General features: G+C 35.0%; 1 protein-coding gene and 1 long non-coding RNA gene across 2 annotated transcripts; both read left to right on the forward strand.

The window, feature by feature from the left end:
• The first annotated feature begins 973 nt into the window (after positions 1-973).
• On the forward strand, positions 974-7,037 carry LOC104905465 (histone deacetylase complex subunit SAP18). The gene is made up of 6 exons (XM_010694019.3): positions 974-1,130; positions 2,721-2,753; positions 3,625-3,735; positions 5,583-5,678; positions 6,348-6,419; positions 6,544-7,037. The coding sequence occupies exons 1-6, from the start codon at positions 1,035-1,037 to the stop codon at positions 6,574-6,576; spliced, it is 441 nt and encodes a 146-aa protein (XP_010692321.2). The 5' UTR covers positions 974-1,034; the 3' UTR covers positions 6,577-7,037.
• Positions 7,038-12,866: 5,829 nt separating this feature from the next.
• On the forward strand, positions 12,867-14,545 carry LOC125495972 (uncharacterized). The gene is made up of 2 exons (XR_007272504.2): positions 12,867-14,116; positions 14,344-14,545. It is a non-coding gene; the product is annotated as an uncharacterized LOC125495972 (long non-coding RNA).
• The last annotated feature ends 788 nt before the right edge of the window (positions 14,546-15,333 follow it).

Genomic DNA, 15,333 nt, shown 5'->3' on the forward strand with positions numbered 1-15,333 from the left:
GTTGGTGTGTAAATTCTTTCAGCTTGTGTTGTTTTTCTTTCATTTGGTCTTCTGTGTTCTTTCAGTTGGTGTGTAAATTCTTTCAGCTTGTGTTGTTTTTTTTTTCATTTGGTCTTCTGAACAAAAAATGAAACCAATTGAATTTTTTTTGAAACCAACTGAAAGTCGTCCGACCAAATTTATGGCCGGACGCGTCTGACCCAATAGCTTCTCAAAATAAATACACTAGAGAATAGAGATCAACAAAATCAATTGTAATTAGGAAAAATCAGATTTAATAATAAAAATCACTTTCAGTAAAAAAAATAATCCAATTTTAACATGTAAATATACTTTCAAGTTTTCAACCTAGTAAAAACAAGATGAAGTGAAGAGGGAGGGATTGGGGGGAGGATATAACAACATAGAAGATCATGGACGTTTACCTGATATGTCTCTATTATCTTTTACCAAACAAACCGGTAATGTGATTTTTTTTGGGTGTAAATGTGCAACTAAGCGCAGTGATGTAGACAAAATTCGATCGTTAGATACAATCTTCACAAGACTTTACCAACTAAGCTAGATGACATCTACTATTACTAACGTAGAAATTATAGCCATACAAACCTAGGGTTTCATTTCCATAATACTTCCATATTATCCATGAACAAAATAATTGGGCCACAAGTTTATGAATTTTAATAGTTTCTCTTTTTTGGGCTTGTAGCCTAAACCAACCCCCAAATTCGCTCCAATTCAAACAATGTTTTTTTTTTTTGACGAGAATCATATGCTTAGTGAATGATAAACCCCATACTACATTAATGGAAGCCACACAACCACACCGTATACAACCCGGTCATTCTAAAGGAAGCAAATATCACATCAATACATTGTTATGGCAACAAGTCTCAAAACCCAAGATTTGATGTAATCACATGTGACGCTCAAACCATCTCGCTCTAGCACAAGAGGGTTAACTCAAACAATGTTGCATAAACCGTTATTACATTCACAACTGTGGAGAGAGAGAAAAAAAAAAGCAAGGAAAAATGGCGGGAGTAGCAGGGCTTCACCGGAAAATGCAGCTATTACCACCTCCACCAAATACACTTCCTCGTCGTTCCTTCTCCGTCGATCGCGAAAAGGTTCTTTTTTGTTCTAGGGTTTCTTCTGCATTTTTATTTTGTGTTTTAAAATTTGATTCATCGATTGCTACTTTTAATTTGTTTACTTGAGTTCAATTTTTTTTCTCTGAATTGTTCGATTTTATAGTTAATCACAGTTCATTCGAACTAGAAAAAATTACTGTTGATTTACTCTCTGTTCTTGGACTTTGGAGTTTGGATTGTGAAGTTGTTACTTGTTAGTATTACTTAGCACTTACTCAATATTCAATTACTCATAGAATGAATTTGTTGCTTTATGAATTTTAGATTTAAATGTTGAATTAATGAATGTGGATTGTAGACTTTGGACTTTGGATTGTGATTTGTGAATGTTGAATAAATTTTCAATGAATGATTGTGGATTGTGGATTGTGGATTGTGGATGAATGAATGATTAATGTGATTGAACTTTGTAGTGTCTAGACTCATGGAGTTGAAATTTCTTGCTTGTGTTATTGTGTAGATTGTATTGTGACTATGAAGGGTTTATTGATTTAATGTAATGAATTAACATTCTATTTAGCTATTGTAGTTTGATATTTGAATTAATGTATTGAACTTTGATTGAATGAATGTATTTTTTTTACGGACTCTGAACCCATAGGGTTGGAATCCTGGATACGCCACTGGCAACAATGTAGTGTTTGAGAGTTAAAATTGTATTCAGATTTCTAGGTTTGCTTAAAATTCTTGTAAGAAAATAGAATTGGACTTGTTTTTTTTTTTTTAGCTTATGTGATTTGATTTTTGTATGCCTTGTGTACTTTTTTTCTGGATTTTTTTCCCTAGGGTTATTAATGTGAGATTTGAGGTTGTTTCTGACAAAATTTTGGACTTTTTTCATTTTTCATGTCTGATTAGAAGGTATTCTCTATATTTATTTACTGTAGGTCTACAATAGTCCTTCCTTTACTTGGGCTTGTTTGACATAACATTTTATGAGGTTCAAATCATTCTGAAGTGTTCGTCGAATGGGATGTGATGTTGTTAATTTATAAGTGCATCTTAAGAAATGTATTCAGTGCTGTAATGTTCATGTTGTTAATGTATAAGTGCATCACATGTTTACATGTTGCAACGAGTGGGGTGAGCTGGTGTGTTGTGCGGTGGTTCAGTCTACCGTGAGCTGGGATACTCGCGTAGCCAAAGCGAAGGCGGTGCTTGAGGGTTTGATCGTGGCAAAAGAACAGGGGTGCTCGAGAGTGTTCTTGGAGAGTGATAGCTTACAAGTTATTCAAGCATTGCAAAAGGGTGGTGGTGGCTCTAGTGATTTTCAGTGTTAGATGATATTACAGTGTTATCTTATTATTTTGAGTCGGTAGTTTGGTCTTTTGTTAAGAAAGCGGGGAATAGTGTTACCCATGCTTTAGCTCATTTCCAACCTATGGAAATTGGTAAAAGGTGTTGGGAGGATGACTTTCCGGACTCTATTGTTTATTTTGCTTCTAATGATTTAATAAATTTGTCCCTTTTGGGTTACCTTGAAAAAAAAATTAGTGATGGATTTTTGAATTCCGTTTACTATATTAATATTCATGTTGGTAATACATTATCTCATTGTGGTTGCAGACTTGTCCTTTGCTGCTTCGGGTTTTCACTAAGGTAATTTTCCAATTTTTCACCTTTTGTGTTTATCGCTATGTAACTACGTTGCATTTCCAGGAATTTTTCTTTTCTGTGTCATTCTATATAGGAAGCATAAATGATGCCGTTTCTATTTGTGTTTCCTGAAACTTGCTAAAATTGTTAGATTTTTCTTTTGATTTTTGCATTTAGGGTTGGACTTTCTGATTTAGCAGATGTGGTGCTATTGTTGTTGCTATCAGCCTCTTATCTGTAAATTTATGGCTTGATTGTGGATAGCTTTAGCCAAGTAGTCTTTGGTTGCACCGGTCCAGTCATGGTTTAGACTTCTTGCCTCATCTTTCTTGATTGAATACCAGTGGAATTCCCGAAAGAGTAGCAAAGTTTTCGATCTAATTTGAAGTAATTCTACTCTCCAAATTGTCAGAGTAAGGCAGGAGTTTCAACTGAGTGAGCTGCTATTAGCCCAGCCAGGACAAATCTCTTTTTTGAGCCTAGATTTGAATGGCAGGAAGAAGAAATCATGTAAAGAAGAGGATTCTTATCTGTTGGGCCTGAGTTTCTTTTGATCAACGTGGAGGCCCACCCTTGTTGAGCAGGGGGTAAGGATAGTCATTCGAAGAGCACAGTTCTGCAACTCGTTTCTTTTTAGGGGTGAACACCATTCTAATTACAAACCCCATTCCAATAGCTAGGAAATGAGATTAAGGCCCAAAGTGACCACAAATAAAATCTCTCCCATCTGTGATGTTTGGCTCTGTGAGATTTGAATACCCAAGCTCATGGATTGGGTGGACACTGGGTCTGGGAGCTTTACAAAGTAGCTCCTACGTGGTTCTTAACATACTTTGTGTAAAGTAGTCTTAAATGGTGGTCTAAAATTTTGCAGATTGGCAGTCATCATAGCAAGGAGGACTTTGCAGTCAGAGGAAAGGAGCCCAAAAATGAATTTCAAATCTATACATGGAAGGATGCTACTCTTCGGGAGTTGACTGATCTGGTTTGTTTAATATTTTCAATCTTTACCTGTATCCATGCATGGCATATGGGCTCCTTTTTGTTCCATTTCATTTATTCGTTTATATTCCTTCAATGGTTGTAGTGGTGGGTTGCGGCTTCAACTTGTTGTTCTAACTTCCAACACTACTAAAGCTGCAAAAAAACTGTGTAATGTGAAAACTTGTAAAGGACTAAGCAAATTGCTCTTTTTAGATTTTGCTCAACTGACAACTCAACCCCATTATAGACCATGTTCATTTTATCTCAAGATACAATCCAAAAGCTTGTATATACCATGAACTCAAGTATTACCCATGTTCAATTTTGTTACGATGTTTTGGGTCCACTAGAAATCAGAATATATGAATTTCCTTAACAAGAGTATATGAGTTCTGAAATTGGTTTATGCATCATCATTTAGTTCATGAGAGGATCACTTCTTTTCAGTTGTAACAGTCATGTCAAACATTTTTGTCTGAAAGCTATGAGTTTAACGCGTTTGTATAATGTATTCCACCAATCTTCTGTTCCTGGGATGATTTCCAGATTTTTTGTGAAGTGTGGTTCTTGTGTTGAATGTTTTTTGGCTGTTTGTGCATGGGGGCTGATAGATGGATCCCAGGGATTGGCAAAGTTTTGCTATTTCAAACATTACAAGCTCCTAACTTACCAGCCTTACAATTCTGTAAGAAGAGGCTGTTTTGCAATGTCTGTTTATGCCTAGGAGAGCTTTTTAACCTTTTACAACTCATCTGACAGGTGACTAGGTGGTAATATATAGTGGTAATAGTTATGAATCTATTATTTTGTGAAGAGTTCTGCTATGAATTAACATAGCTTCGACACCATTAATAGCATAGATTAAGGAAGAAATAGAAGATTTGATTTATAAACTGAAATTAAAACAATAAAAAGGATAATTTCAAGCTTTCAAGAGGCTTGTTCTCTCCCATTGAACTCTTAAAAGCTCACCCAATTTTCTTATCAATATTTAACATATCTTTTTTCTTTCTTAATGTTCTCTTATTTATAGTATTACTCCTATAACTAACTCACTTATCTTTCTCCTCAAGATATTACTTGTTGCACTACCTAATATGCCCTTCCTACTAATATTGATTCATAGCAAGTTCTATGCTAATGTGCATAGTAAATGCTTGTCTACCATAAATGCCTCTTTTTCTTCTAATTCATGATCATCCATTATGACTTTAGATGTGGTATTGAGTGGTAATGAATACTTGTGAAAAAAAGATATGTTTAGAATGAAGCTCCATTGCCATGGACATTGACATGAAACTTTCTGTATCGAATTACTTATAAATTCATTTCCGTTATTAAGAATAATTATCGGCTACTAATAGGCTGTTAGTTCTTTGTGCTTCTGGTAATTAAGAGAAGAGACCCCTTGAGTGATGATTATTAATCTATGAAGAAGAGTTATAAAGAAGCTTGACGACCTTGTATTTTTTGAGGTAGCATTGTAAGTGGAGTAAGCATATCTCGTTTCATATGAGAGACTACTTAGTATGTGTTGTTGTACCTGCATTTGTAGCAGTTTGTTCAATTTGCTTCTGTTGTAATCTTGTATTGCGTATACTACCTAGCATGGTCTAATGCTCTATGAAGATGTATGTTAATTGTCAAACTCTATAGTGAAGACGATATCGAGTTAGCCCACCCAAAACCAAATGAAAGGGTAATGGAAAATGTGACATGTGGACCTGTAAGCTGAAGGCTTTTTTTTATCTTGCAGTTAAATTTTAAATGATTGCATTTACTGTTCTCTCTTCCTTTCTCGATTTTATGGTCTTATGTTGACTCCAATTCCGTTTTGATTTCTTAAAGGTAAAGGAGGTAACCCCGGAAGCTAAAAGGAGACATACAAGGTTGTCTTTTGCTTTTGTGTTCCCTGAGAAACTTGGCCATTTCGTGGTTAGGCCGGTAATTTCTCAACCATCTTCCTAGTCTGATGTACTTCTCCCACTAGTATCCATGCATATTATACCTGTTTTTTGTACTTCAAATGAAATCAATGTTTGTAGTAACTACCATACTATGCTTTATTGTACTACTGTTTCAGTGCCTCGAATGAGATTTACTCTTGGTGCAGAGTTGGTTAGGTGTGGGGGGTTTCAGTTCTTAGTAAGCAATTGAGCATTGCCATCAACTAGAACTAGCAATCTCTTACTCAACCCAATAACTGGAACCGAAAACCTGACTCAACTTGACATATCTGTCATGTTGAGGTGACCCAAAAAAATAGGAAAAAAAGAAGCTAAAAGAGCCTTCAAATGAAAAATAAAGTTAAAGGAGAAAAGAAGGCTGGTAGTGAAGCTTATCCTAGCAAATTCTTTACAGATAAGTAGTGTTGCAGGCGTGCGGCTATTTTGGTGAGATTCCAAAGCTGCTCCCCTGGTGATAAGCCAATCAAGAAGCTTATGACAGATACTTTTTTTTTTTTTTGAATGGATGAAAGATTTTTATTCGTGCTCATCTATTATTACGCTTAGGCATCAAATCATTGTGTAATATATGCCACATGGTGGTTCCCCTTATGCGGTTTTGATGCCTGTTGTTGCTTTTTGTGTCATGAACTCATGATTCTTGTAGGTAGGAGAAACATTCGCATATGGTAACAGAAAGGTAGATGATGACAAGCCATTGGCTCAACTTGGTTTTCAGGTAATTTAGTAACTTTTATTTAGCTATAGATCGCTTAAAGCACTACAAAAGATGCGCTTCTTGCATCTGATAAACTCCTGCTACTTATCACTCGATAATCGTATACTCTCTTACATGGTTGTAGATTGGTGACTATTTGGACGTGGCAATTTTCTAGACTGATATCGCCAACAACATTATTGAAGTTGCTAACAAAAGTGAAATATATATATCACAGCAAAGATTATCTAAGCTTGGTATTCGACTGGATAATTTTAGGGTGCTCATACTAATCAGTCTTTTTGGAAGCTTAAAAGCTTATCTGTAGACTTACTGTCCTGTTTGAAGAGTATGCAGAGCTCATAATCTCTAAAGATGCTTATTTTGGCTGTGCATATTTTGAGTATTAACATTAGATGCTGGCATTGGTTTGGTCTAAGCTTCGGAGAATGGTATCAGTGTTTAACCTTGTAGATTATGGCCTGTGGGCGGAATGCCGATTTTGGTTCTGAAGTTTGTTACATTTTGTACTAGTCATTCATCAATCTCAGAAGTCAGAATCATATCGTTCGACATAACTGCTTGTTTTTAGTTTTTTGTTTCAACTTTTGAAAGTTGTATGAAATAAGTTTTACTTTCTCTGTTTTTGTTTAGATGCTACACTTTTTTAAAAGATGTGTTTCAAATTAGATGCATCACTTTCTTTTTCGAGAAATAAATCATCTTTATCTCTCACCTATCACATGGGTCCTCATTTTTCTTTCTTTCTTTCTATTTCTCTCATCTTCAAAAATTGACAAGGAGTTCGCAGTTCAAAAGTGTAACATGTAAAAAGAAATGAAAGAAGTATAATAAATTTAAGATATTCATGTAAATTAGTTGTGTAATATTTGAAAACAAACAACAAATTGCCATTTTATTTGGTTCTAATTTTGGAAATCTTGTTTTCAGTTTTTTAAAAAGACAGAATTCATAATAATATTTTTTTGTGATCAGCATGAGACATGCAGTCTTATATGTCAAGTCAAAGCAAGCTCATACAAGCCGCAAATTAGATCCTACACCAAGGTGTAGGATGAGCATCCTACACCTTGTCCAAAATTACGTCGTTTTGATGGTTTTAGGGGAGCCAAAATTTGGCAGGCTTTTGGCAGTATTTATGAAAGTGGGTCAGCTCTTTCTCTCTCATCACTCACTCATTCCTCCCTTTCTCTCTCATTTATTTTTCAAGAACCATTTCAATTATCTCTCTCATTTATTTTGTTCTTCATTTATTTCTCCCTTATTTTCATTCATTTGTATTATAAATTTCCAAATGTTAGATATTTGATTTTATTTTCTGTTTTGCATTTTTAAAACTTTTTTTTATTGTACAAATGCATATGGTTTGATGTACAATAATATACGAGTGTACATTTGGGGATTTTCAGTGATCAAAGTAATGACCATCAGTGTACATTGTGATTTATCCTTATTTACGTTGGTTGCGGTACTTTTTTTATTATTATTAGCTCCACCTACAGTTGCATGTACATGCACGTATCTAGCATGTACACTTTGTTGACATTCATGTACATTAACTGGGTTACAATCATGTTGTTATGTGTTGACCTTTTGTTTTAATACCCATATTGAGTTTTTTTTGTTTTGTTTGTGTCTATTGAATATGTTATGCATGCATGTTAGTGAAGCTAATGTATATTTAGTCATACACAGTGAACATTGACGCAACTTTAATGTACACAGAACAAAGTCAGCTCTATAAAATAACTTGAACATCCAATCATAACAACATTGTACATTCAGGCTTAGTAATTGAACAATCTTGCTAGAAATTTGTACATTGAGTCATATCCAGTGAACATTCAATCAAAAATAATGTATCCTTATTTTTGTGATCAAAGTAATGACCATCAGTGTACATAGTGATTTATCATTCTTTACGTTGATTGTGGTACCTTTTTATTATTATTAGCTCCACATACATTTGCATGTACATGCACGTACCTTGCATGTACACTTTGTTGACATTCATGTACATTAACTGGTTACAATCATGTTGTTATGTTACCTTTTGTTTTAAATACCCATATTGATGTTTTTTTTTGTGGCACCTGGAGCACTATGAGGTATAGGACTGTAATTGTACATATTGAATTTCATTAGTGAACAAACATCAACACACCAGTGTACAAAGATTGCAAATTACTCACTTGACATCAGCTTTAGGAATTGGGTTACTTTTATTCTATTATGTTTCTTTGTACATTCTTGGCTTCGTGGTTGTTCATTAACAAAATCAAAATGTACAATGACAGCCCCCCATAAAATCGTCAATAACACACAATGAATAATAATAGACATCCAAAGTACAATCCTTGTGATATAGTGAAAATGTGATAACACACAATGAACATAACAGACATTCAAGTAGAGGTTCAGATATTTCTTCATATTTTTTCTCTTTGTTCTCAAAAGGGTGGCCAATGGTATTTCTTCACTTTGTGTTCTTGCAACCTCAAAAAAATTAGTAACTAGAGGATGAAATTTAAAAAACCAAAATCATTAAACATGGAAGGAGGTTGAGTGTGGACAAGAGAGAAGTGGTGAACAATATATGTGGGGAAATGATGGCAGTTGACATCAAATCAGTTATTAAATGGTGAACAGTAACTGTCAAATCATTTACTTTTTGAATTTTCGACATGTACATTGGATGTAAGGGGAATGTACATTGGCTGTCAAATCAATTACTTTTTGCATGTTGAATGGTGCGTTTTATTCTGCTTGCCTTGCGTTTTGGAGCTAGTGTAGGATGCTCATCCTACACCTCTGTGCACCATCTACTTATTGCATACATCTACTTATTGCATACAAGCAGTCAGTTTGAACTTTGACGGCATGTTTGGTTTTGGAACTAAGGCTAGGTTTAGTTCACCTGAAATTTTCTGATATGAACTTATCTGATCTGATCTGAACTTATTTTTTCTGATCTGATCTGATTTGATTACAAGATCTTATTTTTTAGATTTTTCTCAATATATAAGAAAAAATATAGTCACGTGGAGTCTTGTTTGATTCGTCTCAATGAGTACTTTATTAATATTCAATTATTATAATTTTTACTAATATGTAATGAAAGATATAATGATTTTTAAATATAAGCATGATCTGAACTGATCTGATCTGAACTTATTTTTTCTGATCTGATCTGATTAGATCAGAAATAAGCAAAAATAAGGTGAATTGAACATAGCCTAAATTATGGGAATGATAATACTTTTTAGTGCAAGTTTGTGAAGACATTCCAATGTTAACATTTATGGTAATGAAACTTGATGTCAACACATGTGTTTTCTTTTATAAAATTTTATTACCACCCAATACCACCTTATCAAGTAGTAATGGATGACTTGAATTTTTAGGAAGAAAATATGTGTTTAAGGATAAACTTGCATTATCATGGATGTTGACATGATAACGCCTTCACAAATTTGCATTAAAAATCGTTACCATTATGACTATTTAGTACCACTAACCAAAAGAGCCGTGAAGGGAATGAAAGAGCTGACATATTTTTATAAAGAATTTCCTACTTATTGATTTGAAGTGCAAGATCCATCCAGCTACATCATAATCTTGCTTTAGGACTGAACACGTAATCAACACTAATTGACTAATGCAATATTTAGGCTAATGAGGCTTGAATTATTATTAATTACTTTACCCACTATTATTTAGCTTCAGACACAATATTCTTTTATTATTGGTTTTGGCCGAAGAAGATGACGAACTGGCGAAGAATTGAACCTTATTTAGTGTTAGAAGATGATGGTTCATTGATTTCACTTGTATCTTGCTGCTTCTTGCTCAATCACATATGACATGTTACATCAATATCCAAGAAAGATCACTTAAAATCTTATCCCAAGAGGATATATTCAACTATATATATTCGACAGTTAAGTTTATTCCCATTCCTTTTTTTTAATCTCTTTTATCAACACGAATAAATTGAATGGAGTACATTCTATTATTACACAAATAACAGAATATATAAAAAAAATTATGCGACCCAAATGGCCAAAATTAATGCCAATTCTCAATTTTTGTTTTTAATATTTTTATACTCACAAATTAATTATAAGTTATATAGTGATCGAAAAAAAAGAAATCATAGTTAAACTAATTATGGTTATTTTGAAAATTGATAATATAACTAAATAAAAATCATATATCAATTTTTGCTATTCATATTAACTAATAACAATAAGGAAAAATGGAAAATAATAATCCCACCTTTTGGTGGTCTGCTCATAATAGTCCCACATTCATTTAATATCAGAACAATCCTAACTTTATGCCCCATCTTCTCAAAATGAGTCTTTTACCTGTTTCTGAAATTGGTAACTTGTTTTAGAAGGTGACTTGCCACATGTCACCTTGTGATTGGTTTTTTTTTAATTTTTTAAAAAACAAAGAAAATAAACCCCTCTCACTCCTTTCTCTTTCTCATCACTCACCAGTCATCACCATTCACCACCATTTCCTCTCCACATTACCAGTTACCACACCACCATCTCCCCTGCCCAAAGCGTCACCACCACCACCCACAATATCAACCACAATTAGCACCACAAAAATCATGAAAATAAGGAAGCACCACTACCGCAAGCAAGCAACCAACCACCACCATTAAAACCACCCAAAAATCACGCCACCATCTCCACCAAAAATCACGCCACATTACCACGCCACCATCTCCTCTCCTTATCACTCCATCATAGCCACCATCTCCCATCTTACCATTACCACCCATCTCTTCCAAGTTTTCTTTTCTTTTCTCTTTTCCCCGACATCCCACTATTCACTGCGAAGGTGAATAGAACGGGATGGTGATGGTGGCGTCGGCTCAAGAGGGGGATGTGGTGGACTGGCGGTTGAGGATGGTGGGTCTTTACGGTTGGGGTTTCTGACTAGTGTAGTGGGTTTGATTCGAGGTGGTGGGTGTCGTGGTAAGGTGGGGTGGGTTTTGGTCAAGTGGGGTGGGTTTTGGTCTAGTGGGGGTGGGGTGGAAGGGGGTAGGATTTCGGGGTGGCAATGAAGGTGGGGTGGAGTTCAGTTTAGGTGGCCGTGGGAGGAGAGAGAAAGGGTGGCTGAGGGGACAAGTTTGGGAAATGGTGGTGGAGGGACCTTGTTGGTGGCAGGGATGGAAAAAGATGGAGGGAGGCAGTTTCTGACTAGTGGGGTGGGTTTCAGTTCGAGGTGGTGGGTGTCGGGGTGAGGTGGGGTTTCGTTCTGGTGGGTGGGGTCTTGGTCTAGTGAGGGTGGGGGTCAGATGGAAGGGGGTAGGATTTCAGGGTGGTGATGAGGTGGTGCCAGTGGTGCGTGGTGATGCCATGAAACAAGGTTGTGAGGTGGGAGGAGAGATTAAAGGGGAAAAAAATAAAAATCTAGCCTGTTAAACAGGTTGGAGGTAAAAAGACTCATTTTGAAAAGATGGGGCATAAAGTTAGGATTGTTCTGATATTAAGTGAATGTGGGACTATTATGAGCAGACCATCAAAAGGTGGGATTATTATTTTCCATTTTTCCTAACAATAATGAACACACTCCTAAAAAGATCAAATTGATGATCATCAACATTGATAATAATATACAAAATGACAAAATAATACCTCTACGTAACATTTCAGTATATGAGAAGTAGTGAAACTGGAAACCCGTTTTATTTATTCTGATGTACTAAATAATAATAAAAAGAATTACTATTCTACAACAGTGTATAATAATGTATTGGAGATTTAGAGTATTAGATGTATTGTTTATATGTCACGTGGTTTTGAGTCGCAATGGTTATGGTGGCGTGACTCGAATCAACATGAGTTATAGAATTCATTAATGTATTTAATACATTGATGAAGGAGCGTTCGCTCGGTTTAGAGCGAGCGATTAGATTTGGCGGGGATTTTAAGAATGCGAAAAACTGACAACACTGCGTATTTTCGCGTCTCTTCGGTTGGTTTCTGACGGTTACTCGTCATATAATACCAAATGTTCCTCTGTTTCAAAGGACTCTAATTCATTATCCTATATATGCTTATGAAAGCAACAAGAGAAAACTCTCTCTATTGAACAACACAAGTTCGTTGTTCATCACATCAAATTCTTTCACACACTTATTCTCATTTAACGATTATCATAGTGAGCGTGATCATCGTTGTTTCTTCTTTGTATCTCGATAGTGAATTCCGTGTAACCCGTGCTCAAAGTAAGGGTCGGAATATTGCTTTTGAGAAAGCGTATCGCGCCTAAAAGATTGTTCATTGTTGTTTCTAGTAGTCAAATTCGTGATCCTTGTAACATCTTTGTAACATTTCTAACATAATGTATACGTGTTACACTCAAATAAAGAATCTGATGCAAACAAATTAAAGAGAAAAGTAAAGAATATATGATGCAAACAAATCAAAATATCAAAGTATTAACATGATGAGTAAAAGGGATGTGAGTATAAATACCATATAGTCCTTTGCCATTTCTTGCAGCACACAAGCCGTGTCCAATAAAACATATCCCCGAAAAAAGGAACAACAACCTACTATTGTGTTGGACTATGCAAGAGGCATATGGATTTAATGCATGGGGTGATCATGCTAATTACCATCATGGCCATGATGATGGTCATAGATCAAGGGATTGTAAGCCGCCACCATATGGTCTACAAGAATCACTTGAAATGAATGTATGGGGGAGGGAACATCCGCATCATGCTCCTTATGATTGCGAAGGTGGTGGTAATAGACACACCCATGTCAGCGGTAATGGTTACTATGGCCATAATGATCACCATGTGATGCATGCTAGTGGTGGTTATGGACATGGTTATTATCATTAACAACGTTTCATACAAGTGTGCATGACGACCATTAAAATTTATAGTGTTCTTAAGAATGAAGTAGTCTATGTTATTACTAGTTTACTACTTCATAGTTTGGGGCATATGTACGTGGAGGATTGGTATCCTATTGTTAAAAATTAATAAATAAAGAGATAGAATTGAATATTTTGTCATATGTAGTTTGTACTCTACCAAGGTTAAGTATAAACTACCTCTTCTCTTATGGTTATGATCCAATCCAACTTTGTCAAGATGGTTTCATCATTCAAAGTTAGTTTATCAAGGTGCTATCTGCATGCTTATTTATTTTCTAGGGAGAAGTGGGGATTATGTATATGTAATTACACTAGGTTGTGGGTTATGTCTTAACCCCTCTTGTTTTAATAGGGACGCTCCATTTAAACCTTACCAACAACCGAGAGCAAAATATCATGGTTAATTGTATCGTTCGCATTGTCAGTAAGGGTTACAATTTCATCCTCCTTTGTAATTGTCAAATTCAAACACCGTTGAATAAGATCATCAACCATGAGGCTGTAATCAACCCCAACGAGGGACGATGGTCACATCTCATGAAACGTCAAGTAAAACACTCAAACCCTACCAGAGCACGGGATCTACTCTTTCTTTTAAGCAAATTCGTACTTCGGATATGATCAATTTGAAAAAATATTAAGTGAAAGTATCGGGTCGGACCGTCTGACCAATGCTTACTGTCAGATGGGCTAAGCCCAAAACTAGTTCTCGTCACTGATGCTGCCAATTCTCTTTCCCTCGCTCTTCAGGATGGCAAACTTCGCGTAGAAATTGATTTCCCGTAATCACTTTCTTACCCATCTCATTTATTTTTCCATCTCCACTTTATTTCAATTATTAACCAGTTCTGATTAAACCCCCAGTTTTATTGCTAAAATTATGTCGTATGATTAACATTCTGTTTGCGGTCATTGAAAATATCAACTATCATTGTACTCCACTCTCATAAATGATAAATTGCTACCTATAACAATCAACTTTACATGTTTATTATTTTGTTTTCTACAGACCTCTACCCAGCGATATTTCTTCTTACTGGCGTATTTTACGTGAAACGGTATCGTACTGGTTTCTGAACATCTTCCACAATTTTGATTCTTTTTTTCAGTTAATGCTTATAATGGTTCAGTTGATGTTTTTTTTTTATTTCAGCTGATGTCTTTCACTTGTTTTTTACAGTTTCAGTTAATTGATTTATTATTTCAGTTCATTGGTCTATTCTTTCAATTGGTTGGTTTATCCTCTTATTTGATGTTGTTTTTCTTTTATTTAGGCATTTCTACCTTTCATTTGGTATTTTTGATTTTGTTTTTTGATTTTTTGATGTTTTCAGTTGATTATTGTATTCTTTCAGTTGAAACCAACTTAACAAAAATCGAAACCAACTAAAAAAATTTGAAACCAACTGAATAAAAATTGAAACCGATTGAATTTTTTTTGAAACCAACTTAAAGTCGTCCGACCAAATATTATGGTCAGACGTGTCTGACCCAATACCTTCTCAAATATTAATTAGTCTTGTACTCCCTCCGTTTCCTAAAGATCTTGTTACCGTTCCTACAGATACCAAGGAGAATTCATTTGTGTGGGGTATGAGGTGAATAAAGTAGGAGAGAGAAAGGAGATTAAGATAAATAAACAAATAAAAAGGGGTTAAAGTAGGAGAGAGAAATGGGGTAAAATTGAATTAATAATGTAATGGTGGACTATATGATAGGGACATGAGAGGGTATAAAGGGAAAAAAATTCCAAATAAGGAATAAAGTAAAAGAGGAAAGATCTTTTGGAAGCGCACTTAAACGGAAAGAGGGAAGATATTTAGGAAACGAAGGGAGTAATTGAAAAACTTATGTGAGTTGTAAAAAATCGAAAAACAAAAACAGAAAGTTTTGAAGGGTTAATAAAGAAAATCAGTAGTCCTACACTCCTACGGTCCTACTGATTATATTTCGAGAAAAAGGAAAGTTTATGATTGTAAAATCTTTATTATATAAGTCA

The sequence above is a fragment of the Beta vulgaris genome, chromosome 1, assembly GCF_026745355.1.
Source record: "Beta vulgaris subsp. vulgaris cultivar EL10 chromosome 1, EL10.2, whole genome shotgun sequence".
In the NCBI taxonomy this organism is placed as follows: Eukaryota; Viridiplantae; Streptophyta; class Magnoliopsida; order Caryophyllales; family Amaranthaceae; genus Beta; species Beta vulgaris.

Bases quoted from the DNA above. Each gene is read 5' to 3' on its own strand.
- LOC104905465 (XM_010694019.3), top strand. From the start codon at position 1,035: ATGGCGGGAGTAGCAGGGCTTCACCGGAAAATGCAGCTATTACCACCT. The intron at 2,754-3,624 runs GTAATTTTCCAA...AAAATTTTGCAG, and splicing joins TGCTTCGGGTTTTCACTAAG to ATTGGCAGTCATCATAGCAA. The intron at 3,736-5,582 runs GTTTGTTTAATA...GATTTCTTAAAG, and splicing joins TTCGGGAGTTGACTGATCTG to GTAAAGGAGGTAACCCCGGA.